General features: G+C 30.8%; 2 protein-coding genes across 2 annotated transcripts; both read right to left on the minus strand.

Moving 5' to 3' along the window:
- Nucleotides 1-19,424: 19,424 nt before the first annotated feature.
- LOC111687734 (lectin subunit alpha-like) lies at nucleotides 19,425-20,314 on the minus strand. The gene is made up of 2 exons (XM_023450204.2): nucleotides 20,161-20,314; nucleotides 19,425-20,093 (listed from the first exon to the last, which is right to left on the minus strand). The coding sequence occupies exons 1-2, from the start codon at nucleotides 20,290-20,292 to the stop codon at nucleotides 19,497-19,499; spliced, it is 729 nt and encodes a 242-aa protein (XP_023305972.2). The 5' UTR covers nucleotides 20,293-20,314; the 3' UTR covers nucleotides 19,425-19,496.
- A 1,953-nt stretch (nucleotides 20,315-22,267) lies between these two features.
- On the minus strand, nucleotides 22,268-23,196 carry LOC111687733 (lectin subunit alpha-like). Its single transcript, XM_023450203.2, has 2 exons — nucleotides 23,022-23,196; nucleotides 22,268-22,964 (listed from the first exon to the last, which is right to left on the minus strand). The coding sequence occupies exons 1-2, from the start codon at nucleotides 23,151-23,153 to the stop codon at nucleotides 22,347-22,349; spliced, it is 750 nt and encodes a 249-aa protein (XP_023305971.2). The 5' UTR covers nucleotides 23,154-23,196; the 3' UTR covers nucleotides 22,268-22,346.
- Nucleotides 23,197-26,717: the final 3,521 nt, after the last annotated feature.

Raw genomic sequence — 26,717 nt, forward strand, 5'->3', positions numbered from 1 at the left:
GCAGCCAGATAGACAGGATACGGTTAAATCTACGACGGTTTTAGACTGCAAGACATCCTTAACAGAGGTAATCAACACATAATATGCGTAACAGTTCATATAATGGGCAATGAAAGAGCGAGTATACCTTCTTGAATGGGAAGAAAACTGGATAAAGTTAACCGTATGAATGCAAAACCAAGGGGTGTATTAAAAACATGAGGGAGAGAACCCCATACGTTCATCTGGAATAATGAAAGAATGGGTGAAACCACACAAACCTTATGGGGTAATCCTAAAGAGAAGAGGACGAAAAGCCTTCTCAGAATGTGCAAGTCTTTGGTTAATGTGTAGAAGACAGTGAAACTCTGAAAAATGTTCTTTGTTATTGGCAGGCTTTCATTGAAATTTGATCCGAAAATTTTCGCAGAAAAAGATACTTAGTTTTAGAACATCGTTCGAACGGTTCCTGATTGCATAACATCAAAGTGAGGTGAGGTTTACAAAGATAACTGGTAAGCAAGAGTTCAATAGATAGTTCGGGTCTGTCGGAACACCATTTAGCGGAAACTGAGGAATACTATTCTGAGTCTTTTTTTGCTGTTATTGCTGGGGTTGACAGCTCTTGGCCGAATAATTCGCATCATTTCGGTACATAGAACCGGCTCTAGTGTGGTTACACTCGCTCAGTGATACCAAGTGGAGAAACATTTAAAGCTGCTAAAATGCAGCCCTAAGGACTGCAACGGGCTGTCTACAAATTACCTCGGAACATCACCTGCACAAGAGAACGAAGGTCCTCCCATTCAAGGAAAATAATATCATGTTGGCCAAACAGTTCGTCCTGAGATGTCATCGGAGGAGTCAGCCCAATTTTAACATCACACAGTTTAATACTCCCCCGAGGCATGTCAGAAAGGATCTTTGTATATACAAGGAAATCATATGTAGATATGTGCAGGATCCACTGGATCAGTCTAGGTAGCAGACACGGAAGAAAACCTGCCGCGGAAAACAAGAATAGTTCTGGCACAACAAAGATTGGGATGAAGCAACAGGCTCAATGCCTACTGGTCACTTATAGACCGCGTCGTTCCCAACGAATGTCTAGCATGTGATCAGGGCCCTCATTACACCCACCACATACTCAACTGCCAGTTGAAGTAGCCGAACAACCAGTTGAAGTAGTCGAATTTTTAGGCCTGTACATTAATGTATAACCCCCCAATTAGATTATTGCATAGATTTAGCTGTTACAATAACAACAATTGTTGAGATTCACCCTTAACATTCCGCCATTGCATAAAGTAAACTTAATTTCTTTTGGGACACAATTTCATTAACACTATTGCTACGTTACTGCCAATTTCCTAAGCCTTTATTCAGCGTTTTCGTTTCAAATTTGCCTTAAGGCTGGGAATCAGTGGCACTTCAAAATAATATATTTAAAAGAGCCAAATATCAACCCTAAGACGGTGGACAATATTATTACCAAAATGAAATCCCAAAAGATCGGTTGTCAATCAGTTGAAACAAAATATTATCGATATTAATTTATGCCACTTCACTTAAAATCGATGATGAGGCAATGTTTCCCTGCAAACATTCGTGTAAATAGTACGCCTCAAAGGACTCGGGCTGGCCCATACTCCATTTAACGTTTTGATATCCTAGATGAGAATTACGTAATCCATCCATGTATTACATCGAAGTAATTCCAAAACTACTTCCTCGATTAAATTTTGGGATTACATGTTCCCGAACTAGGTTCCATGTAATGTAGGCTATGGATCGTGTTGTTATGAAAAAAATAAAATTGCTCAATGTCTGTATTACATAGGACTACTAAACGGATCATATACTCCAATAATGTTTACAGGGCAATAGTTTTTAGAATACATAATATTTTTGCAGGGTCCTGGATTAATGGTCACACTTTCAATATGACCATTTCTTTTTAACAAAATGCCGGCTATGACGTCAAAATTACTGCTTGAAAGATCAAATAATAAATCAATTCTGTTGAAATCAATCAATTGACACCATTATCATCCGTTCGATGTTCTTGGATTGGATTTTGCACACTTTCGGATACTGTGGCCATAACGACGGTGCGCACAGTACTACGATTAATGTTCTCCGATAACATTTTTTATGAACGTGCGTACTGCACTCATGGTGGATGCTTCATTTGATTGTTCTAGTGTTAAGTGATGCATTTCGATTCGCATTAATATTAGAGTGACTTTAAGCTCATATATTGAACAGAAAAAAACTTGATCCGTGTCAAAATACTTACTTGTATTAGGATAATTCTGTATTAATTAAAAATTTCTTAGCAATCAGTCTTATTGTATGTCACCAACGAAGGGAATGTTCTATCAAAATATAACAATGCTAACCTTTAATGTGTATGTTTGTTTTTGTGTCCCGTTTATCAAAGAACTGTCGTTTAAATAATAGATTTATTAAATAAATAATTGTCAAAAGTTTTCTTTTCCGTTAGTATGTGAAAACAATCTTTGTTAAAGTGAAAGCAAAGGGAAATCTTGAAGAATTAGTCTATTCACTGACATTCTAAATGGAAAAGAATATGAATATTTATGAAGCAAAAGAAAAAGTATGCAGAATAATGGATGAGTCTTTTTTTTCTTCTATAGTTTTTCTTTGGGAACACATTTTCCTTATTTCTATTAATACAGGAAAAAAATGAATAATAGAATAATAAGGATGACAAAAAAAATATAAGGAAAAAACAACAGCTGCTGTTGACAAAGTATTTGTGATGGGTTTTTTTCTGTTATTGTTGTAGTTTACCGGAAATAAGAAGCGGCATTATAAACAAAGTACTTATTACATACTTAATTGAGCCAGTTAACCGGAAACGGACATGAAAAAACAAAAACTACAACAATATAAAAATCCAAGTTAATTCTAAAAAATACAAACAAAACAACAATAAATACTCTAGTAAATATTATGGCGAATAGCGAGTAAGGAACATAACCATAAAAAAGGGAACACTCGTATTAAACATCATCTAAGAAAATACAAAAAGGGGAATATAATGTAAATACCATTTTATAAAATTTTCATCCTTAAAATGTCAATGTATATGTTCGAGTTTAAGTTTGTAGTTCAAGTGTCTGTAATTTGTTAATTTCTTGCGTATTTTTTTTTTGTATGTCAAGTTTTAATGTTTCTCTGGCTATATAAAGCGGTTGTGAAAGTATGCAGAAATAAGTTTGTCACAATTTTAAGTTTCTTAATTAGCACTGTACTTGATGGATAGAAAAATTACGATGTATTTCTCAATTAGCAGTTGAATGGTATGAACATATTTAAAAGATTGAACGAATTTTGTGCACAGTAATCTCATTGGGTATTGAACATGGAGCGTTTTACGTCAATAATTTTCCTGTCGGCCTAATTCCACTGTGATCATTATTAACCACAGGTCGAGCTAGAGAGGACACATAACCTCCCACTTGTGATTCGTAAAGAAGACGTAGGAGGAAATTTTTTGGAAATGTAAACTTCGTTTCACGTATTTTGCTAGAGTACTCCACTGTAGACTAGATTATAGACTAGACTATAAACTAGACTATAGACTAGACTATAAACTAGACTATAGACTAGACTATAGACTAGACTATAGACTAGACTATAGACTAGACTATAAACTGGACTATAGACTGGACTATAGACTAGACTATAGACTAGACTATAGACTAGACTATAGACTAGACTATAGACTAGACTATAGACTAGACTATAGACTAGACTATTGACTAGACTATAGACTATACTATAGACTAGACTATAGACTAGACTATAGACTAGACTATAGACTAGACTATAGACTAGACTATAGACTAGACTATAGACTAGACTATAGACTAGACTATAGACTAGACTATAGACTATAACAAAACTTTGGGCAAAACACATCATGACAAAAACAATTTGAGATTTATAAATCATAATTAATTTATAACTTAATTGTGCTCTATAAATAAATAATAATTTGCTTATAGTTGACCAACTAAATGATAAATTGATTATACTTCTTTCCCATTCGCTACAAAATAGAAAATAATTTGTCGTCTTATAAAAACATGGTCAAACTTAACAATTTTTTTACAACTTTTATTTATTTATTTTATTCGTTGAAATACCACCAAGATAAAGTTTTATGTAAACATATTTAATAATAAGTTGGTTAAAAAAATTCTTTCTCTGTAACTACTTCTACAACCACTACTTGTCCTACAACTGTAACAACTATAAGAAAAAACTAGTACAAAGTAAAGGCAAATGCAAAACTTATATGAAAAACTAACAAAAAATCTTTTTTAATAACTTTCCTGTTTTCTGTAAACTATAACTTTTTGTCCTTCACTGTTATTTTTTTGAGTTTTTTGTTTCTACTTACTGGACTATAGAGTGTCTTGAGTTTTCGTTTGCTTGTAAAGATGGTTTGATGAAACAAGCAAGTACTACATACTTGTCAATGATGTTGGCCAAAAACGCAAAAAATAAAATAAAATTAAAAAAGTTTTTGAGTAACAACACTAATTGTAAAGTGGCTTAAGCGTTTATTTTTTTCCCACAGCCTCAGTCTGAATTTTATTTTTATTATATTGTTTTCCAAATTAAGAGACTTTTTACTATATTTTTGTTTGTTTGCTAGATTTTTTGTTGTTAAATTACAAAGTGAATCTCAGTGTACAAAACAAACTATAAACTATATGGGTCAATTGTATGTTTAAAGAACAATTACACAAAGCAAAGGAACTATTTTCAATTATTAAATTGAAGCTGAAGAGTCTTTGTTAAATGAAAATGAAAGAAAGAAGAGAAAGACAACAAAAAAAAAAGAGGACAAGTGTTATTTTTTATATGAATAACAGAAAATCGACTATATATAGTTTCCTTAATAAAGTTTTAATCGAGAATCTAAAAATCTGTGATCAATCATATCAAAATTCTATATAAAAACGGCTCTAACTTCTTAAGTATCGCTCTAATCGAGAATCTAATGCAAATCTGTGATTGATTTTCAAATGAAAAACATAAAATCGTCTCTTATTCCTTAAATAACGCTCTAATAGAGGATCTAATGAAAATCTGTGATTTTTATATGAAAAACATAAAATCGGCTCTAACTCCTTAAATAACGCTCTAATCGAGAATCTAATGAAAATCAGTAATCACTTAAATTTTCCACCAAAAATTGATTTTTATATGAAAAACATAAAATCGGCCCTAATTCCTTGAATAACGCTTTAATGAAAATCTGTAATCACTCATATTTTCCACCAAAAATTTATTTTTATATGGAAAACATAAAATCAGCTCTAACTCCTTAAATAACGCTCGATAATCTAATGAAAATCTGTGATCACTCACATTTTCCACCAAAAATTGATCGGGTCTAATACCTTAAATAACGCTCTAATCGAGAATCTAATGAAAATCTGTGATCACTCATATTTTTCACCAAAAATTGATTTTCATATGAAAAACATAAAATCGTCTCTAACTCCTTAAATAACGCTCTAATCGAGAATCTAATGAAAATCTGTGATCACTCATATTTCCACCAAAAATTGATTTTTATATGAAAAACATAAAATCGGCTCTAACTCCTTAAATAACGCTCTAATCGAGAATCTAATGATAATCTGTGATCACTCATATTTTTCACCAAAAATTGATTTTTATATGAAAAACATAAAATCGTCTCTAACTCCTTAAATAACGCTCTAATCGAGAATCTAATGAATTTCTGTGATCACTCATATTTTCCTCTTAAAATTGATTTTCATATGAAAAACATAAAATCGTCTCTAACTCCTTAAATAACGCTCTAATCGAGAATCTAATAAAAATCTGTAATCACTCATATTTTCCACCAAAAATTGATTTTTATATGAAAAACATAAAATCAGCTCTAACTCCTTAAATAACGCTCTAATCTAGAATCTAATGAAAATCTGTGACCACTCATATTTTTCACCAAAAAATCGATTTTTATATGAAACAATAATAACGCTCTAATAGAGAATCTAATGAAAATCTGTGATCACTCATATTTTCCACCAAAAATTGATTTTTATATGAAAAACATAACATCGGCTCTAACTCCTTAAATAACGCTCTTATCGAGAATCTAATGAAAATCTGTGATTACTCATATTTTCCACCAAAAATTGATTATTTTTATAGAAAACATAAATTCTTTAAATAACGCTCTAATCGAGAATCTAATGAAAATCTGTAATCACTCATATTTTCCACCAAAGCATAAAATCGGCTTTTATTCCTTAAATAACGCTCTAAACGAGAATCTAATGAAAATCTGTAATCACTCATATTTTCATTCAAAAATTGATTTTTATATGAAAAACATAAAATCGGCTCTAACTCCTTAAATAACGCTCTAATCGAGAATCTAATGAAAATCTGTGATCACTCATATTTTCCTCTTAAAATTGATTTTCATATGAAAAACATAAAATCGTCTCTAACTCCTTAAATAACGCTCTAATCGAGAATCTAATGAAAATCTGTGATCACTCATATTTTCCACCAAAAATTGATTTTTATATTGAAAACATAAAATCGGTTTCTAACTCCTTAAATAACGCCCTAATAGAGAATCTAATGAAAATCTGTGATCACTTATATTTTCCACCAAAAATTTATGTTTATATAGTTAACATATAATCGGCTCTAACTCCTTAAATAACGCTCTAATCGAGAATCTAATAAAAATCTGTAATCACTCATATTTTCCACCAAAAATTGATTTTTATATGAAAAACATAAAATCAGCTCTAACTCCTTAAATAACGCTCTAATCTAGAATCTAATGAAAATCTGTGTCCACTCATATTTCTCACAAAAAAATCGATTTTTATATGAAACAATAATAACGGTCTAATAGAGAATCTAATGAAAATTTGTGATCACTCATATTTTCCACCAAAAATTGATTTTTATATGAAAAACATAAAATCGGCTCTAACTCCTTAAATAACGCTCTAATCGAGAATCTAATAAAAATCTGTAATCACTCATATTTTCCACTAAAAATTGATTTTCATATGAAAAACATAAAATCGTCTCTAACTCCTTAAATAACGCTCTAATCGAGAATCTAATGAAAATCTGTGATCACTCATATTTTCTTCTTAAAATTGATTTTTATATGAAAAACATAAAATCGGCTCTAACTCCTTAAATAACTCTCTCATCGAGAATCTAATGAAAATCTGTGATCACTCATATTTTCCACCAAAAATTGATTTTCATATGAAAAACATAAAATCGTGTCTAACTCCTTAAATAACGCTCTAATCAAGAATCTAATCAAAATCTGTGATCACTCATATTTTCCACCAAAAATTGATTTTTATATGAAAAACATAAAATCGGCTCTAACTCCTTAAATAACGCTCTAATCGAGAATCTAATAAAAATCTGTGATCACTCATATTTTCCACCAAAAATTGATTTTCATATGAAAAACATAAAATCGTGTCTAACTCCTTAAATAACGCTCTAATCAAGAATCTAATGAAAATCTGTGATCACTCATATTTTCCACCAAAAATTGATTTGAGAATTTTTGGTGGAAATCTAATAAAAATCTGTGATCACTCTTATTTTCCACCAAAAATTGATTTTTATATGGAAAACATAAAATCGGCTCTAACTCCTTAAATAACGCTCTAATCGAGAATCTAATGAAAATCTGTGATCACTCATATTTTCCTCTTAAAATTGATTTTTATATGAAAAACATAAAATCGGCTCTTACTCCTTAAATAACTCTCTCATCGAGAATCTAATGAAAATCTGTGATCACTCATATTTTCCACCAAAAATTAATTTTCATATGAAAAACATAAAATCGTGTCTAACTCCTTAAATAACGCTCTAATCGAGAATGTAATGAAAATCTGTGATCACTCATATTTTCCACTAAAAATTGATTTTTTTGAAAAAAATAAAATTGGCACTAATTCCTTAAATAACGCTCTAATCGAGAACCTAATGAAAATCTGTGATCACTAATAATTTCCAAAAAACATAAAATCGGTTCTAACACCTTAAATAACGCTCTTATCGAGAATCTAATGAAATATTTTTCATATTTTTCTCCAAAAATTGATTTTTATATGAAAAACATAAAATCGGCTCTAATTCCTTTAATAACGCTCTAATCGAGAATCTAATGAAAATCTGTGATCACTCATATTTTTCTCTTAAAATTGATTTTTATATGAAAAACATGAAATCAGTTCTAATTCCATAAATAACTCTCTCATCGAGAATCTAATGAAAATCTGTGATCACTAATATTTTCCACCAAAAATTGATTTTTATATAGAAAACATAAATTCGGCTCTTAGTCCTTAAATAACGCTGTAATAGAGAATCTAATGAAACTATGTATTATAATGAAATTAAAAATAATAAGTCAACAATTTATACATTTTATTAAATTTAAGTTTTAAGAATTTACGAAAATTTCTTTTCATTCTCGTAATTTTCAATTTTATTTAGTAGCTGTTTGTTTCTCTTGCAACACCTCCTTTAACTGCAGTGTCTGCTGCATGATTTGAGTTTGCTGAAATTTCTTTAGTGAATAGTTGGTTGGTTATACCTTCGTAAGAGCACAACAATATATTCAATTAGCAGTTTTGTACGTTTTATAAAAACTTAACACGTAAAAGTGTAATTTAACTTTTTTTACACTCAATTCAGTGTGCAGTTGTTAGTGTTTTGAACTACTCACAAACAACAAAAAAATGGATGTAGTTTTTTCTCCTCTTTGTTGCATAAAGATGGTGGTAAAGATAATGGTGATGGTAGGGCTGGTTTTTGTTATGCTTTTGCTGTAGTACCAGATGATGATGACGAGTATGAAAGTGATGACTTAAGTTGTAGAATGTACGCAATTAAGTCTTATGTAACCTCAAGAATACAAATTAGTATGTGTTTGTATGTTTGACCTTAAACTAAAAGTTTTTTTATTAGCAGTTTTGCACTAGCAATAACCATTTGGGAAAATTAAATTAAATTAAGATTGTCTGATATGATCAACAAAGTCAAATGAATATAGCTTCAACAATCTCTTAAACTTGCTATTTTTCGAAATTATTTAAAGTTAAACAAATTTTAAATGCCTAGTGTAGTGATATAAAAAAAAAAACAAGGGATAAAACTTAAAGAAAATTATTTAGAAAAATATTAAATAATGTTTTCAGTTTTAAGAAAATAGAACTAAATGGAATGAGTACAATTGTAAGTAAATGAGTGAACGATTCTTGGAATTGTTAGCAAAAAGCATTATATAATCTTCAACACTTCAAGGAGTTTATGAAATTCATTTAAAGAAAATGCAAAAAAAATGAACGTAGAATAACTTTTAATTTGATCATTTGTTCATGACATTATTTAAGAAGCTTAAGTGGCACAAAACAGAAAAACATTCTGCCGCATATTTATGCACACACCCTCAATCTGTAATAACCCAGTTGACAGATAAATATACATACGTTCACACTAGCGAACACTAGCAATTCCCGGAAAGATAGATAGATAGATAGATAGATAAATAGATAAATAGATAGATAGATAGATAGATAGATAGATATAGATAGATAGAAATGGATAGATATAGATAGATAGATAGTTAAATGGATAGATAGTTAGTTAGTTAAGTAGTCAGTTAGTTAGTTAGTTAGTTACTTAGTTAGTTAGTTATTTAGTTAGTTGTTTAGTTAGTTATTTAGTTAGTTTGTTAGTTAGTTAGTTAGTTAGTTTGTTAGTTTGTTAGTTTGTTAGTTTGTTAGTTAGTTAGTTTGTTAGTTTGTTAGTTTGTTAGTTTGTTAGTTTGTTAGTTTGTTAGTTTGTTAGTTTGTTAGTTTGTTAGTTTGTTAGTTTGTTAGTTTGTTAGTTTGTTAGTTTGTTAGTTTGTTAGTTTGTTAGTTTGTTAGTTTGTTAGTTTGTTAGTTTGTTAGTTTGTTAGTTTGTTAGTTTGTTAGTTTGTTAGTTTGTTAGTTTGTTAGTTTGTTAGTTTGTTAGTTTGTTAGTTTGTTAGTTTGTTAGTTTGTTAGTTAGTTAGTTAGTTAGTTAGTTAGTTATAGATAGATAGATAGATAGATAGATAGATAGATAGATAGATAGATAGATAGATAGATAGATAGATAGATAGATAGATAGATATAGATAGAAATGGATAGATATAGATAGATAGATAGTTAAATAGATAGATAGTTAGTTAGTTAGTTAGTTAGTTAGGTAGTCAGTTAGTTAGGTAGTCAGTTAGTTACTTAGTTAGTTAGTTACTTAGTTAGTTAGTTAGTTTGTTAGTTAGTTTGTTAGTTAGTTTGTTAGTTTGTTAGTTTGTTAGTTTGTTAGTTAGTTAGTTAGTTAGTTAGTTTGTTAGTTAGTTAGTTTGTTAGTTTGTTAGTTTGTTAGTTTGTTAGTTTGTTAGTTTGTTAGTTTGTTAGTTTGTTAGTTTGTTAGTTTGTTAGTTTGTTAGTTTGTTAGTTTGTTAGTTTGTTAGTTTGTTAGTTTGTCAGTTTGTTAGTTTGTTAGTTTGTTAGTTTGTTAGTTTGTTAGTTTGTTAGTTTGTTAGTTTGTTAGTTTGTTAGTTTGTTAGTTAGTAAGTTAGTTAGTTAGTTTGTTAGTTACTTAGTTAGCGAAACTTTCTGTAGTTCAGAGAAGTCCACTACTTTATTTCAACAGAAGTGTGTGTTGTAGTGGAACTACTGTCGCATTATGGTTCGTTGTATTACCCATTATGTTGCGCCTCCATTTAAATTCTTGATCAATATAACCTGTATCGTGTTGCCAAGGAAACTATTTGAAAGAAATATTACCTTTCAACACAATCGATTGAGCACATAGCTGAAGACCGTGTTAATAGACAAGTACTAGATGTATTTTTGATAGCAAAGGTTTTTAACCAATAGACCAAATGATACTTTTCTAAATTACTGAGTTAAGACGTTGCAACTGCTCGTTGTATATTATCAAATTTAAAATAAAGGACATATCATATGATTAAATAATAATTATAAAGATACTTGTTGATAGTGTGAAAGTCCTTTACTCCAGTACTTAGGAGTTAGATTCTCGTTAGAATTTCTGGTTTGTATCACGGTCATTGTCGCTCTGCTCAGCTCTCAACAAGTTTGAAGTGTATTGTTACATAAAAAAATCTTCAACGTTTTCGAAGATTTTCATAACTGAAGACATGATCAATTGGTATACAAGAAAAATGTACTCATAGCTACACTTGGATTTCATTTTAAAAACTTTAACGAAGTAGAAAAATTGTTGTTTTTTTAACTAAGTAGCATGGGATATAAAACAACAAGAATAAATGTTTATTTAAAGAATTATAGAAAAATAAATTTTTTTCCGAGAACGTTGCTTAAAAATGCCATATTTTTCTATTTTCTTATTCATGAAATTATGTATGTCTTATTTAAGAAAATTAAAAAAAAAAAAAAAATACAGGAAATATTTTGAACAATTTAAGTTTTAAATATAAAAGCAAAAGTTTAATTTAAAAAAACGCAGCATACTGAATTGAATTTAATTAGTTTAGAATGGAAAGTATATTGAAGTGAACCAATCGTTTTTTTTTTTTGAAGTGAACTTGTTTTTCGTCATAGATTCCTTAGATATATCGGAAACAAGAATCACATTTAACATTCATAATTGATGTAGGCTATCATGAGGATGGTCTCGCCCAACTTTCTTACTTTTTTAATATTAAGCTCAGAAACAATGAATTGTGGTTACCGTCTATAAAAGGATACTTTCTGGTATTTGTTTGTTTTTTTCCCCATTAAAAAATATAGAGGGGTATACAGTTTTTGTCTTTCCGATTGTAATATATCGAAATATTTATCTGAGACCCATTAAAGTATACATATTATTTATCTTTAAAAATATCTAAACATGTCCATCCGTCTTACCTTTTGTCTGTTGAAAACACGATAGAGTCTATACTTTAAAATAACCCTCATATACGGTCCTCTCAGAAAATGACAAAACTGTCTAAAAGATGGTCTAAAGCGTTGAAATTCAAACAATGAAATTCAATATAAGAAAGGCCTATATAAAAAAATCGTTCTACAAAATTTAACAACGATAGGATAAGGTTCATCCCATACAGGTCCTCTTGACATTAACGCTCAATACTGAAATACAAATACGAGTACAGCGATAAAATTCGAAATAAATAAGTTTTGTGCCAAAATCGTTCTTCATCCAAGTAAAATATTTTAAAATTTTGATAATGAGTATAGTAGGTAATAAGTTATTTCATAAATTATTTGGTAATGAGTTTTCGTTATCAATAACATAAATTAATTTGTTTTAATAGATTTCGTAGTCAATTGTCAAGAAACATTGATATTAACAAACCATACCAAATAGAATCTTAAAACTGCTTTTTAATGGTTCTTTGATTAAGAGAGCATAACATATAAATCCAGAAAAGTCGGGTAAGCAGATTTGTAACGAGTTATTTTTTGGTCTTCGTCGAACAAAAATAAGTAGTTATTCGTCCAAAAATAACAAGGGTAGAAGGGGGATAATTCCCCATAGAGGCACATCTGTCAATGCAAATAACTTGAAAACCGAGTAATCGATTTTATCATAACTTTTGTTTTCGATTATCTATTATTCCTAAAAGTTTGAAAAAATTACTTTACATATGATGAAAGGCAGACGTGAATTAATGTTTTTCAAATGGCTGTGAAAATATTTAACTTACCGTATGGTTGGGGCGGTATCGACGTTTTTGGTTAATACGGAAAAGTTTAAAAAATATGTACATTAATATTAATTAGGAAAGTTCGAAAGGAATAAAACTAAAGCCAACACATCTAAGTATCCGAACAATGAAAAAAAAATTAAGAATATTGTGGTTTTAATTGGAGACTGCCTCAAAAAAAAAAAAAAAAAAAAAAAAAATGGCGTATGGTCCCCCTTCTAGCCTACATACACTTTTCTCCAATATCACTTTCGTACTTACTAGGGTTCTATAAATCGACTGTGAAAAGAGTCGAAAAGTTGACTTTGGAAATAAAAGTTGAAAAGTCGGAAAATGTCGAAAATAATCGAAAAATAGAATAAAGTCGAAAAGTAAAAAAAGTAGAAAAAAGTCGAAAATAGTCGAAAAAAGTCGAAAAAAGTCGGAAAAGTCGAAAAAAGGAGGTAAATGTCGAAAATAGTCATAAAGTCGAAAATAGTCGAAAAGTCGGAAAAAGTTAAAACTAATTACAAAGTCGAAAATAATCGAAAAAAGTCGATAAGTCTAAAATAGTCGAAAAAAGACAAAAATAGTCAAACAGTCAAAAATAGTTGAAAATAGAAAAAAAAATCGGAAAATGTCGAAATCGTCGACAAGTCTGAAATAGTCGAAAATAGTCAAAAAGGAGGAAATAGTCGAAAAGTCTGAAAAAGTCAAAAATAGTCAAAAAGTCGAAAATAGTCGAAAATAGTCGAAAAAAGTCGAAAAGAGTTGAAAAGTCAAAAATATCGACAAAAGTCGAAAAAAGTCGACTATTTACAAAATACTAAAAGTCGAAAGTCTAAAAGTCGACTTTTTACTAACTGGAAAAAGTCGAAAAGTCAAAAAATCGACTTTGCATAAAATGCAAAAAGTTGAAAATTCGACTTTTACCTAAATGCAAAAAGTCTAAAATTCGACTTTTACCTAAATGCAAAAAGTCGACTTTTCGTTTATATTATAGAACCCTACTACTTACCGGATAAGCAAAGATTTTGCTGGAAAGATTCGAAAACAAAAGGATTGCGTCATATTTGATGAAAAAATCGTTTCGATAATAACAAAAGCATCGATCAAAGAAGCATTCCTTTTCGTCAGTTATTTAATGCTGGGTATATAATATTCAGCACCACCTAATATTAAACCCTTACGTGTCCTACGACAAATATTTACCTTCTACTTTATAACTAAAAAAACATCTATTTCAATTTGACCCAAAAATAATAAAAATTCTCGTTAATTAAACTAAGTTTGTAATTAAAAATTACCAATTTCTTATTACGAAAATGCGTGCTGTTTAACAACAATATTGTCCTTAAAGAGTTCCCATTTTTACAATCAATTTTATAGGTCCATTTAAATTTTAAATGAATTTTTACACCTTTTTCTTCACTTTCTCCAAAAAGGGATGACTAAAAATGTCGCCTAGTTTAATTAAAAAACCAATAACCACCAACCATCCTTTTTTGTTTTAGGTTTAAAAGAGCAAGTGTATAATCTTTTTTTTCTGGGTACAAGTTAAATATTATGAGTATTTTCTATAGATTCTACAAAAACAAAAAATAACAAAGTCAGAAGTTATAGTCGGGCGAGGCCGGCCATATAATACCCTATACCTGTGATTTAGTTTTCATAATAAAGCATTTAAGTTGAATTGTATCTTGCCTCAGATATACTAAAGCCATTTACTGTTTAATAATTTTGATGGGGGCTTTTTAGAAGCGCTAGGGTCAAATGAGGCCCTATAATTATAAAGTTCATCAGGGTCATCAAGACTAATATAGAACTTGGTTTTGCAGCTTTTTGTCGAGATACGAATATATTAAACATAATTACGAACTTAAAATCCCTATTTGGCGGGTTCAGTTCTATGGGACCTAGGTGAATTAATGGACCGATGTTAACTATTTTCAATAGGCTTCGTCTACGGTATAATAAAATATCATGTCCGACAAAATTGCGACTTGTAGTTTGATTACAATGTTTACAAGCCCTATTTGGGGGTACAGTTCTATGGGGCTAGGTGAAATAATTTATCGATTAAACCTTTTTCGTGTTCGCCCTAGGACAATAGAAGATTATGTACCAAATTTCATTCAATTATCTTCAAAATTGCGGCCTGTAGTTTGATTACAAGGTTTACATGGACGGTCGGACAGACGGACAGACAGACAGACGGACAGACAGACGGACAGACGGACGGACAGACAGACGGACAGACGGACAGACAGACAGACAGACAGACAGACAGACAGACGGACAGAAAGACAGACAGACGGACATAGCTAAATCGACTCAGAAAATTATTCTGAGCCGATTGGTATACTTTAAGGTGGGTATATGACCAATATTATTGTGCGTTACAAACATCAGCACACACGCCCGCTAAAGAGGTGTAGGGTATAAATATATTTGAGCTGTAAAACAACTACAAATACTTACATGACAGCAGAGTATGTTAATTACAAAACTTTATAATGTTTTACTTTATGCCACAAAACATTTATGGGCTCCCTGAACCCATAATGTGTATAAATTTACATTGAACAGTGGGTATGATAAGGTGTTGCTAGTAAATGAATTTGTCGTAGTTAGTTCTAGATAAATTTGGAATGGTTGTTATAAACCTAAAATATTTTCACAATTTAATACTTGGTTTAGTTTTTACCACTGTTAATAGTTTTCAAACAAAACTAATAACATTTGCTCAATACACCATTTCCAAAGGAAATTTCAATATCTCTTTTATTAATATTTGCCTTTTAAATTTAACTAAGTAATAATATGGTAAACAGCAAACAGTGTAATCCCAAAAAAAACACAAAAAAACTTTTACCTCAAACATTATAACAATGTTGAGGTTCAATAACAACTACAACATCCTCGACACGAACAACACACAACAAAAAATAAACTGTCTGCATAATAAACTAGTAACATTTAATGTGTTGGTGTCAACATATGACGCCATGTTAATTAATTTGATAAAGAACATTTATAAATTTAAATAATGTTCAATAAAATAAATACACAAAATATACGTATACATACGTATAACGTACATACACAATTGTATACATTCATGAATGGATGAAATTTGTACTTAATGTTGATGCTCACGCTACAGCAATGCGGTATGAATCATTGTAAACCACCAATAATACAATCAGTATATAACAGTAATTTAAGTTGTAATGAGTTTGCAACAACATAATTTATAATGTGTTTAATGTCAGACTGTTATAGGGATGGGGGAAGGGGAGATGAGTAATATATATAATTTAACTTGTATAATTTAAATAGATTCTTTCAAATTCTTTGAGATTATCTCTAATATTTTGTATTTAATTTATTTCCCCTTACTTATGTAAACAATCTAAATTTTTGCAAAGACTTTTTGAAATTTCAAGTTTAATTTATTAAAAACGGCATGATTTTCCTTTTTTTGTTGAACAATTTGGCAGCCACCACTCATAATGTAATTAATTGTATTTTTATTTTATCTCTTATAAACCAGTGCTTATTGCCGTGGTTTAATACTGTCTTAAGTCATTAGTTTTGCAAGTCATTTATCACTAGAAAATATTAAAATTATACTATAGATGTAGAAAAAAGTACAAACTCAACAAATTTTGATACTAACTAATTTTTGTAAACATTAGAATTTAAGAAATGTAAATTAGATTATCAGGAGAACAAATGTTAGCAGTAGGAGAAGGTCAGAACCGACTATCCTTGACTTTACTTGATTGTAAGTGTAATAAGTCCTTCCAGAAGGTTAGTTGCTAATGTTGCAGTCTGTTAGTACGCAGGTCGTGAGTTTGATTCTCACCAGATTCTCACTAACTAACTAACTAACTAACTAATTAGATACTCAGTTTTCCAGTATTTTTATGTCCTATACCACTTTAGTGGGGAGCGTCCGCTATTTCACCTAGCCCCCCTACAACTGTACCCCCGAATAGGGCTTGTATAATCAAACTGCAGGTCGTAATTTTGGAGATAATTCAATGAAATTTGGCACATGATCTCCTATTATACCGTAGCCGAAGCCTATTGAAAATTATTAACATCGGTCCATTATTTCACCTAGCCCCCATACAACTGAACCCTCGAATAGAGCTTGTAAACCTTGTAATCAAACTACAGGTCGCAATTTTGGATATAATTCAATAAATTTGGCACATGATCTTCTATGTTATTGTAGACGAAGCCTATTGAAAATAGTTAACATCGGTCCATTATTTCACCAAGGCCCCATAGAACTGAACCCGCCAAATAGGGCTTTTAAGTTCACAATTATGTTTAATATACTCGTACCTCGACAATAAGCTGCAAAACCAAGTTCTTTACTAGTCTTGATGACCCTGATGAACTTTATAATTATAGGGCCTCATTTGACCCTAGCCCCTCTAAGAAGCCCCCATCGAAATTTACTTAAATATCCAAGTATTTGTAAGTATTGTCTGCATGTGATCAATTATTCGACATTTTCTAAAAACCGATAATCAAATAGGTTTTTGGAAAATGTCGAATAATCGATCATCCTACTTTTAATTCATTACCATTAAATTTCATTATTTTAACACGGTGATGAAATTTGCAGACAAATACTTACCATTCTCGCTTACCAATATGTACTTACAAATTGAGTGTTAAAATTTGTTTTTTTTTTTTATTGTCGTAGTCACAACTCCACAGATTGCTTTAAATATATTAAAATTTAACTATTTACATATGTTTGTGTTAAAGAATTCAAAATAGTGTACTACATATCTAATTATATGTAAGTCATTATATGAATACTTATAAGTAGTGCAGACGGTATGTAATAGTCATTAAAATCTAAGTTGTTGTGCAAATGCAAGTCATTGCAGAATGTTTGTTGAGTAACTAACAATCTAATAAACTTATCTTAAACATTTTTAAATTTTTCTTCCAACCAATATAATGCTTAAGCATAAAACTAAACCTAAGTTACAGCTTAAGTATTAAGATTAGACAATTAACAGTATTTTGCAAGTCCCTCGTCTCTCCCTCCGATGAAAAACAAAAAAAAAAAAACAGGATAATTTCAAAACTGTTTTTTTTGGAAGGGGGAGATGTCTTATCTATTCATTTATTATGCCTCCATACCTCAATACTCACTGGACTGTCTTGTCTGTCTTGTCTGTCTGCCAACTAGCCAGTCAGTGAATGCTAATGGTTTACGTGAGACAATCACTGTTCTAACATTGCTGCCAAAATTATTTATTTCATTTTAACCTTTAGGTGTTTACCAACTATTCAAACAATGGCGGCCTATTTACTTTTCAAGTAAAATTATTTTCTTTGTTTTTTTCTTAATTTTTTTTTTCTGATTACGACATCCTTAAGTAGCTGACAAGTGTGGCATATCCTGAAATAAGCTTAAATTTTAAGGATTTAGATGAGTTACTTTGTCGTTTTTCACATTTTATCGTTGGTGGTGTCACTTGTGGTAAATCCCTTATTGGATTTGGTAAAAAACAAATAGAACTAGACAATATTTATTTTTTTGGGGGTTAAAATAGGGAAGTGTTTTTGGGGCATTATGGAGAATAAATGAACATTTGTCAATGTCAACACTAGAAGAATAAAATAAATTTAATAAACATATTACAAATTATAAAGAATTTTATTAAACAAAGAGTTTCGAAAATGAAAAAATTATATTTTACTTTTACACTATGGACTAGTGTGTGTACTATTCTATGGAATATCCTAGGGTCTCATCTATGGACTAAGTTAGGGACTAGACTATGGTATAATCTGTAAACTGGTATATTAACTAATCTATGGACTTCTATATGGATTACATAATGAACTAGACATTTCTTCACATTTCCCCTTAGACTTTTGTACAAATATATTCAGTTATTTAGTTTGATTTTAAATTTTATTATACCCTACACCACTTTAGTGGCTAGGGTATATTGGATTTGTGGTGATGTTTGTAACGCACAATAAGATTGGTCCTATACCCACCTTAAATTATACTAATCGGCTTAGAATTATTTTCTGAGTTGATTTAACTATGTTTGTCCGTCCGTCTGTCTGTCTGTCTGTTCGTCAATCCATGTAAACCTTGTAATCAAACTACAGGCCGCAATTTTATTGTCCCAGGGACGAACCCTATTGAAAATGGTTAAGATCGGTCCATTATTTCACCTAGCCCCCATACAACTGTACCCCCAAAAAGGGCTTGTAAACATTGTAATCAAACTACAGTTCGCAATTTTGGAGATAGTTCAATGAAATTTGGCACATGATCTTTTATGGTACTGTAGACGAAGCCTATTGAAAATGGTTAACATCGGTCCATTATTTCACCTAGGCCGCATAGAACTGAACCCGCCAACAGGGCTTTTAAGTTCATAATTTTGCTTAATATACTCGTATCTCGACAAAAAGCTGCAAAACCAAGTTTTATACTAGTTTTGATGACCCTGATGAACTTTGTAATTATAGGGCCTCAAAAGCCCCCATCAAAATTTTACTTAAATATCCACAGTTTTATTAAACATTAAATGGCTTTACTATATCTGAGGCAAGGTACAATTTAACTTAAATGTTTTATTATGAAAACTAAATCACATTTTATTCGTATACAGGTGTAGGGTATTATATGGTCGGCCTCGCCCGACTATAACTTCTTACTTGTTTCTATTTATTTTTGATCTTGACGAAAATTAAAATTAATATGATATTTTTGACATTTTAGTTGTAGTTCCAAACTGTTTTCATACTTTTCCATATACTCTTTGGTCTTTCCTTTCTGCAGTTTTAAAGATTCTTTTATACTCTGTAATTCCTGCAATAATGATTTCTCCCGTTTTTCCCACTCCATAAGTTGAGTTTGTAATTTTTGTTGTTTTTCAATTTCTTGTTGAAGTTGTTGCTGCAATCCAACCTTTTCTAAAAGCTGATGATTTGGTTCACATATAAAACCAAATTCAAAATTACATGCTTTGTCATTCCATTCCATTTTACTGCCCCAACCAATATGAACACAATATTCAACAGCACCAGAAAAATCGGGATTTTGTCCCTCCCAATAGGTGTAGGAGAATTTTTTCGCAGATGGTAACCAAACAAAATGTTGAATAGGATAACGATTCCGAACGCCAGCTATCCAAAGATTTAAACGTTTGCCAAAGGTATCTTGTACTAGGCGATTTATTTCATTAGACTTAGAGGCAGACTCTATTGTCACTAGACTCATGTTCATTTCCAAGCAGCTACTGAAAGCCTCAACCCAGTTGTACTACATAACAATTAAATGTTTAAATTTTATAATTATATTTTTAATTGCTGCATGATTTTGTACCAACCTTTTGATCATTTTCAATATAAAATTTGTTCTTGTTATTAGTTTCATACACTCGACCAAATGCCGTAAAAAGTTTTACTTTAATAACTAATAAAAATACTGCTATTACATAAAAATAAAATATTAAGCGCATTTTAATTGTGTTTTATTTGAGAGTAAAGTTAAAAATAATTCTCAGAAATATTTACTTCTGGATATTTACTTCATTAAAATAATTTCCTGACTTTTTGATAAGAAATGTTTTTTTGTTTCTTTTAATTTCATTATGGGAAGCACCGAGTTCTATGTTATCTATAATATACTTTATATCTACTGTACATATGTTTGGTTGATTATGTATAAATTTTATTCACATGTTATTAAAACACAACTTTATAATTTTATTAATATATGTATACTAATATATATCCACTACATATGTTTAATCAAATCCAATCTTAAACAAACTTAATGAACATATGTACATTTAGTTTCAATTTAAATTTCTATTTCTTACAAATTTCTGTATTAAAAAAATGTACCAAAACTAGCAACTAATTCTGTTGCAATAAACAAAAATGTTTGGAACTTATTGATGATATAATTATTGTTTCAAGCTCGAGTTCAATTCCTATATAGGGCAGGAGAATTTCCTTATTTTGAATCATGTACTTGGAAATTCGTTTTATAGTCAAGACAATAGACTGGTTTAGAGTCAAGATTTTAGACTGTATATATAGTCTTACTATATATAGTATAGTCTAGTCGAGTCTAGTCTAGTCTTTAGTATAGTATAGTCTATAGTCTATTCTGTACTTTAGTCTAAAGTCTAGTGTATAATCTAGTCTAGTCTTCAGTAGTTGAGTCTATAGTCTAGTCTGAAGTCTAATCTGGACTTAAGTTTAGTCGATGTTTTAGTCTCGTCAATAGTATAGTATATAGTTTAGTCTGTAGTCTATAGTCTAGGCTATAATCTTGTTTATAGCCTAGTCTATTGTATAGTCTATAATCTAGTCTTTAAATTAGTCTTCAGTCTTTTCTATAGTATAGTTAATAGTCTAGACTATTGTCTAGTCTAGTTTATAGACAAGTCTATAGTCTAGTCTATAATCATATCAATAGTCGAATTTATAGTCTCGTCAATAGTCTAATATATAGTTTAGTCTGCAGTCAAGTCTAGTTTATAGTCTAGTCTAAAGCCTAATCTATAGTTTAGACTATAGTCTAGTCTTTAGTATTTACTTTAGTCTTAGGTCTTGTGTATAACCTTGTCTATAATCTAGACTTTAATCTATTCTATAATCTAGTTTAGTCCTCAGTCTTGTCTATAGTCTAGTCTAAGTCTAGTCTGGACTTTAGGCTAGTTAATAGCCTATAGTCTAGTCTAGTCTATAGTCTAGTCTATAGTCTAATCTATAGTCTAGTCTATAGTCTAGTCTATAGTCTAGTCTATAGTCTAGTCTATAGTCTAGTCTATAGTCTAGTTTATAGTCTAGTCTATAGTCTAGTCTATAGTCTAGTCTATAGTCTAGTCTATAGTCTAGTCTATAGTCTAGTCTAATTTATGGCCTAGTCAATAGTTTAGTTTATAGTCTAATCATGTTTAAAGTCTAGTCTATAATCATATCTATAGTGTAATTTTTAGTCTAGCCTAGTCTGTAGTTTAGTCTAAAGTATAGTATATAATCTAGCCTATTATGTAGACTATTATCTATAGTCTGGACTATAGTCTAGTCTGGACTTTAGTCTAGTCCATAGTTTAATCTTTAATCTTATCATGACTACAGTCTTGTTTAAAGTCTAGTCAATTGCCTATTATATAGTATAGTCTATAGTCTAGTATATTGTTTAGACTAAAGTCTATTCTATAATATAATTTATATTCTAGGCTATAGGCTAGTCTATAGTCTAGTCTATAGCCTAGTCTAAAGTTTGGTATATAGTCTAGTGAATATTATGCTGTCTAGTCTGACTAGTCTATAGTCTTGTCGTAGTCTTTTCTTTAGGCGAGTATATAGTTTAGTCTAAAGTCTATAATCTACTCTTTAATCTAGTATATAATCCTCATGTCTATAGTCTAAAGTATGATCTGTAATTAGTCTAGTCTATAAAATAATCAAATCCATTTTTTTCAAACATTTGTTTTTAAATTTATTTGTGTGACAACAAAGTATTTAATTTCTAGTTTAATGTCAACAAATTTAAACATTAATTATTTGCAGCATATCGATCTTGATGAAAATGCAATATTATATCATGATATTTTCGATTTTTCATCTCATTAAGTTGTTGTAAATTTTTCTCATTCGTTTCCATTAGCTCTTTAACTTTTTCCTTCTGCTGATTTAAAGCCTCTTTTATACTTTCTAATTCTTGTAACAATATTTTTTCACGTTTATCCTTTTCCAAGACTTGAGCTTGTAGCAGTTGTTGTTTTTCAGCACTCTGTCGAAGTTGTTTCTGCCAGGACGCTTTTTCCAGATGGTGGTGATTTGGCTCACATATAAACCCTAATTCATAACCACATGATTTGTCATTCCATTCCATATTATTGCCCCAACCGATTTCAACACAATATTCAGCATTACCACTATTATCGGGATTTTTTCCCTCCCAATAGGTGTTAGTGAAACTTTTAGCTGTTGGTATCCAAGTGAAATGTTGACTAGGATAGCGATTTCTTAGGCCACCTACCCAAAGTTCTACTTTTTTGCCGAATGTTTTCAGTACTAGTCGATTTATTTCATTGGACTTAGAGGCCGTGTCGATTGTTACTAGACTCATGTTCATTTCCAAGCAGGTACTTAAAGCCTCAACCCATTTGTACTAAAATAATAAGAAATATGTATAATATATGATAATATGTTATAATACTATACCAACCTTTTGTTCATTTTCAATATAATACTTATTATTGTTATCGGATTCATACATACGCCCTAATGTACGACAATCTTTTACTTGAAAAATTATAAAAAATACTAAAATTGCTTTTAAGTAAATATTGAGTCTCATTTCACTTGTTGTTTGTTTGATATTTTACTTAAAACTTATTCTGTGAAATAAAGTGTTTTAGTAATTTACTATAAAAAATTTAATAATAATTTGTTAACTTTCTGATAAGTCGTAATTTCTTTGTGAGAAGAGTTTATATGAATATTTATTGGCATTTTAACTCATTATTTTATAAATATGCACAGATCCTCATAAAATTCGGTAGGGAAATTTTGGGTCATATGAAACTTATTTATGTTGAATTTTATCGCTATATTCGAACTTTTTAAACAGATTTGCCCGTTAAAGAAAATGGGGGGATGGTGTGTCTATCCGAAAACGTAATCAAACTACAGGTCGCAATTTTGGAGATAATTCAATGAAATTTGGCACATGATCTTTTATAGTATTGTAGACGAAGCTTTTTGAAAATAGTTAACATCGGTTCATTATTTCACCTAGGCCGCATAGAACTGAAGTTTATAATTATGTTTAATATACTCGTATCTCAACAAAAACCAAGTTCTATACTAGTCTTGATGACCCTGATGAATTTTATAATTATAGGGCCTCATTTGACCCTAGCCCCTCTAAAAAGTCCCCATCAAAATTTTCCTTAAATATCCACAGTTTTATTAAACAAAAAATGAATTTAGTATATCTGAGGCAAGACTGTCGAGAGTTTTAACGTGAGCACCTGTCGTGTCGGCCTTATCTCACGGTGGTCTTTTTCATCCACAGGGTAGACTTGAGAACGGTCTACCATCGCCCCTTTGTCTTCAATGAAGACTCAGGTGGCAATTTTTGCACATTGGCTATGACCGGTACCATGCGCAAGTACTTTGTTGGAGTACTCGAGCTATCTAATCTCTTGCCAAAGTAGTCACGTTGTAAGACAACCACACTACTATGGCTCTGTTGATTCGGCAACAGCACCTAGAGACGTAACCGGTGGACCGAAGCACGATCCATCAATAAGCCGTAGACATTGTTCTTACTCACAGTGACACGCTGTGGCAAGTCTGATATTAACAGAGTAAACTCTGAACATATCTGGACAAGGAAGGAAAATTAATTGGTATCACTTGTATATGATACCTTTCATCCATCATCATTCAACCCAGCAGACATCTCATTTATTCTACACATTCATAGAGAAAAACATACGACACACTCATTTAGGTATACGGGTGGATGAGTCCCGCATACCTCTACATTCATTCCGTATCATATACAATTGACTCCAACCCATTTCCAACGCTTAGTCCCACAGTCACTCCTCTGTGGGGTATCTGTTGATTTTCGGCAACAGCACCGAACTTATCCCGAAATATTGACTATTATCATGCATCAGTCTTTTAACTGCCTCTTATACTCTTCCCGCGAATTTGGGTTCAACCAACAGCCACTACGTGGATCCCGAAGGAACCTCAACCAACTGACCAGCCAGGACATAGTCCTGCGGGCAACTGGCCACCCGTAGTACCAGATTATGCGGTGCTCTGGTCTGACCTCTGGCAATCTATGCAAGGACTAAGCAGTATACTGAGAATACCAATTTTTCATTCGCGGTCAGATTGGAGGTATTGGGCCCTCTTTATACCCCGGGAATGCAATAACACCAAGGCGGAGGTCTCGCCAAGGTAACATGCCCCCGGGGGGAAGTAGACTGAGACAACCAATTTTTCAGTCCCGGTCAGACTGAAGGTATTGGGCCCTCTTTATACCCCGGGATTGCAATAACACCAAGGCGGAGGTCTCGCCAAGGTAACATGCCCCCGGCGGGATCTGAGGCAAGGTACAATTCAACTTAAATGCTTTATTATGAAAACTAAATCATATTTTATTCGTATACAGGTGTAGGGTATTATATGGTTGGCCTCGCCAGACTATAACTTCTTACTAGTTAGATATCACTATGTGTAATATTTTAAGTCATGATTGAATAACCATATACGGACACCACTATATGATAAAATACCAAAAATAAGAAGACCCGTGTCTTCCAGTTTTGCCCAAAGTCATGCACTTTTTTAGTTATAGGCCCCCAAAGATTTGGGGCCTCGGTATCATTTTTGAAAAAAGTGATAATTTTCTCAGGCTCGCATCTTACAAACCGATCGGAATTTTGATTTACTCTCTGAGGAAATGTTGTTGCTCTTATCAAAAAAAAACCAAAATTGTGAAAATATAAAGTCAAAACATTATCATCATGACAGAATCGCAAAAATTTTTTTTAATGTTTTTTTCTTACCTAAGATCTCATTTAACAGCTTTCTAGAACATATGAACTTCCTAGGAATGATAGGTAAAGTGAAAAGTTTCCCGAAATTTTTTAATTTCATTTGGTTTTTCTTTACGTCAACATTAGGGTGTCTCGTGGGACACTTTTTAGGAGGAATACATCTATAACGATACGTGTCAATGAACTAAATACGGGAAAAGTAAAAAAAACATTTTTTTGAAAAGGTCCTCAGTTCCCTACCTGCGATTGAAAATCTTGATCTCAGTGCAATATATTAAAACATTTTTTTCTGCAATCTTTTGGAATTGGGTGTCAAAAATTACATAATTTCAAACTTGTCATAAGGGAAATAAATAAAATTGTTGTTAGTGTATATTTGGTCCGCAAAATGACATTTATTGTATTATAAGAAGCATACAAATGTCAAAAAATTCTGAAATGGACTAAACCAAATGCCAAATAGTTTTTGGAATATTTATCTGTATGAGCTAAAAATTACGATAATTTTGATACCCATTTCGATAAAAAGCAAAAACAAAATGCCTTTATTCTATATTTTTTTTAAAATTAGTCTTCCCGTAAACAGCTCAAAATTACGGATTTTTCGAGACCCATTTCAAAAAAAATCGAAAATGTTTTATTTTTCAAAAATTAAACTGATGTCAGAATTTTTAATCAAATTCAGGAAACTTTTCACTTTTCGACTTAAATATGATTCCTAAGAAGTTCATATGTTCTAGAAAGTTGTTTATTAAGATCTTTGGTACATTTTTGTAGTTAACTGTTTTTTTACATTTTAAGCGGTTTGGTACTTATAGGTCTGAAAATAGAAAATAATGTAAAACAAATTTAATTTTTGAAGATTCTGATCATGAAGATAATGTTTTTTTACTTTATATGTTCACAATTTTGGTTCTTTGTGATAAGAGCAACAACATTTACTCAGAGAGTAAATCAAAATTTTGAACGGTTTGCAAGATATGAGACTGAGAAAATGCTCACCCAAATCTTTAGGGGCCTATAACTAAAAAAGTGCTTGACAAGATGTTTGATTTAACTTTCTGTACTTTTTCATTTCTCGAATGGTACTTTTTAAAATTTCTATTATATGAACATAGAAAGAAATACGTGAGAACCTATAAAAGAAATTTGTTTGTAATTTTTGTATCACATTTATGACTCTTCTGAACGATTAAAATTATCATATTTGCGCTCATTTTCTGATCATAAATAATACATTCGTCGGGAGAAAATGGTACCCTACCCACGACTCTTCTAAATGAGTCACTTATGAGCACCACTTCTAATTAATTATGACTCATTTTTAAATATTTTTGAGT

This window comes from Lucilia cuprina, chromosome 5 (assembly GCF_022045245.1).
Source record: "Lucilia cuprina isolate Lc7/37 chromosome 5, ASM2204524v1, whole genome shotgun sequence".
Classification (NCBI taxonomy): Eukaryota; Metazoa; Arthropoda; class Insecta; order Diptera; family Calliphoridae; genus Lucilia; species Lucilia cuprina.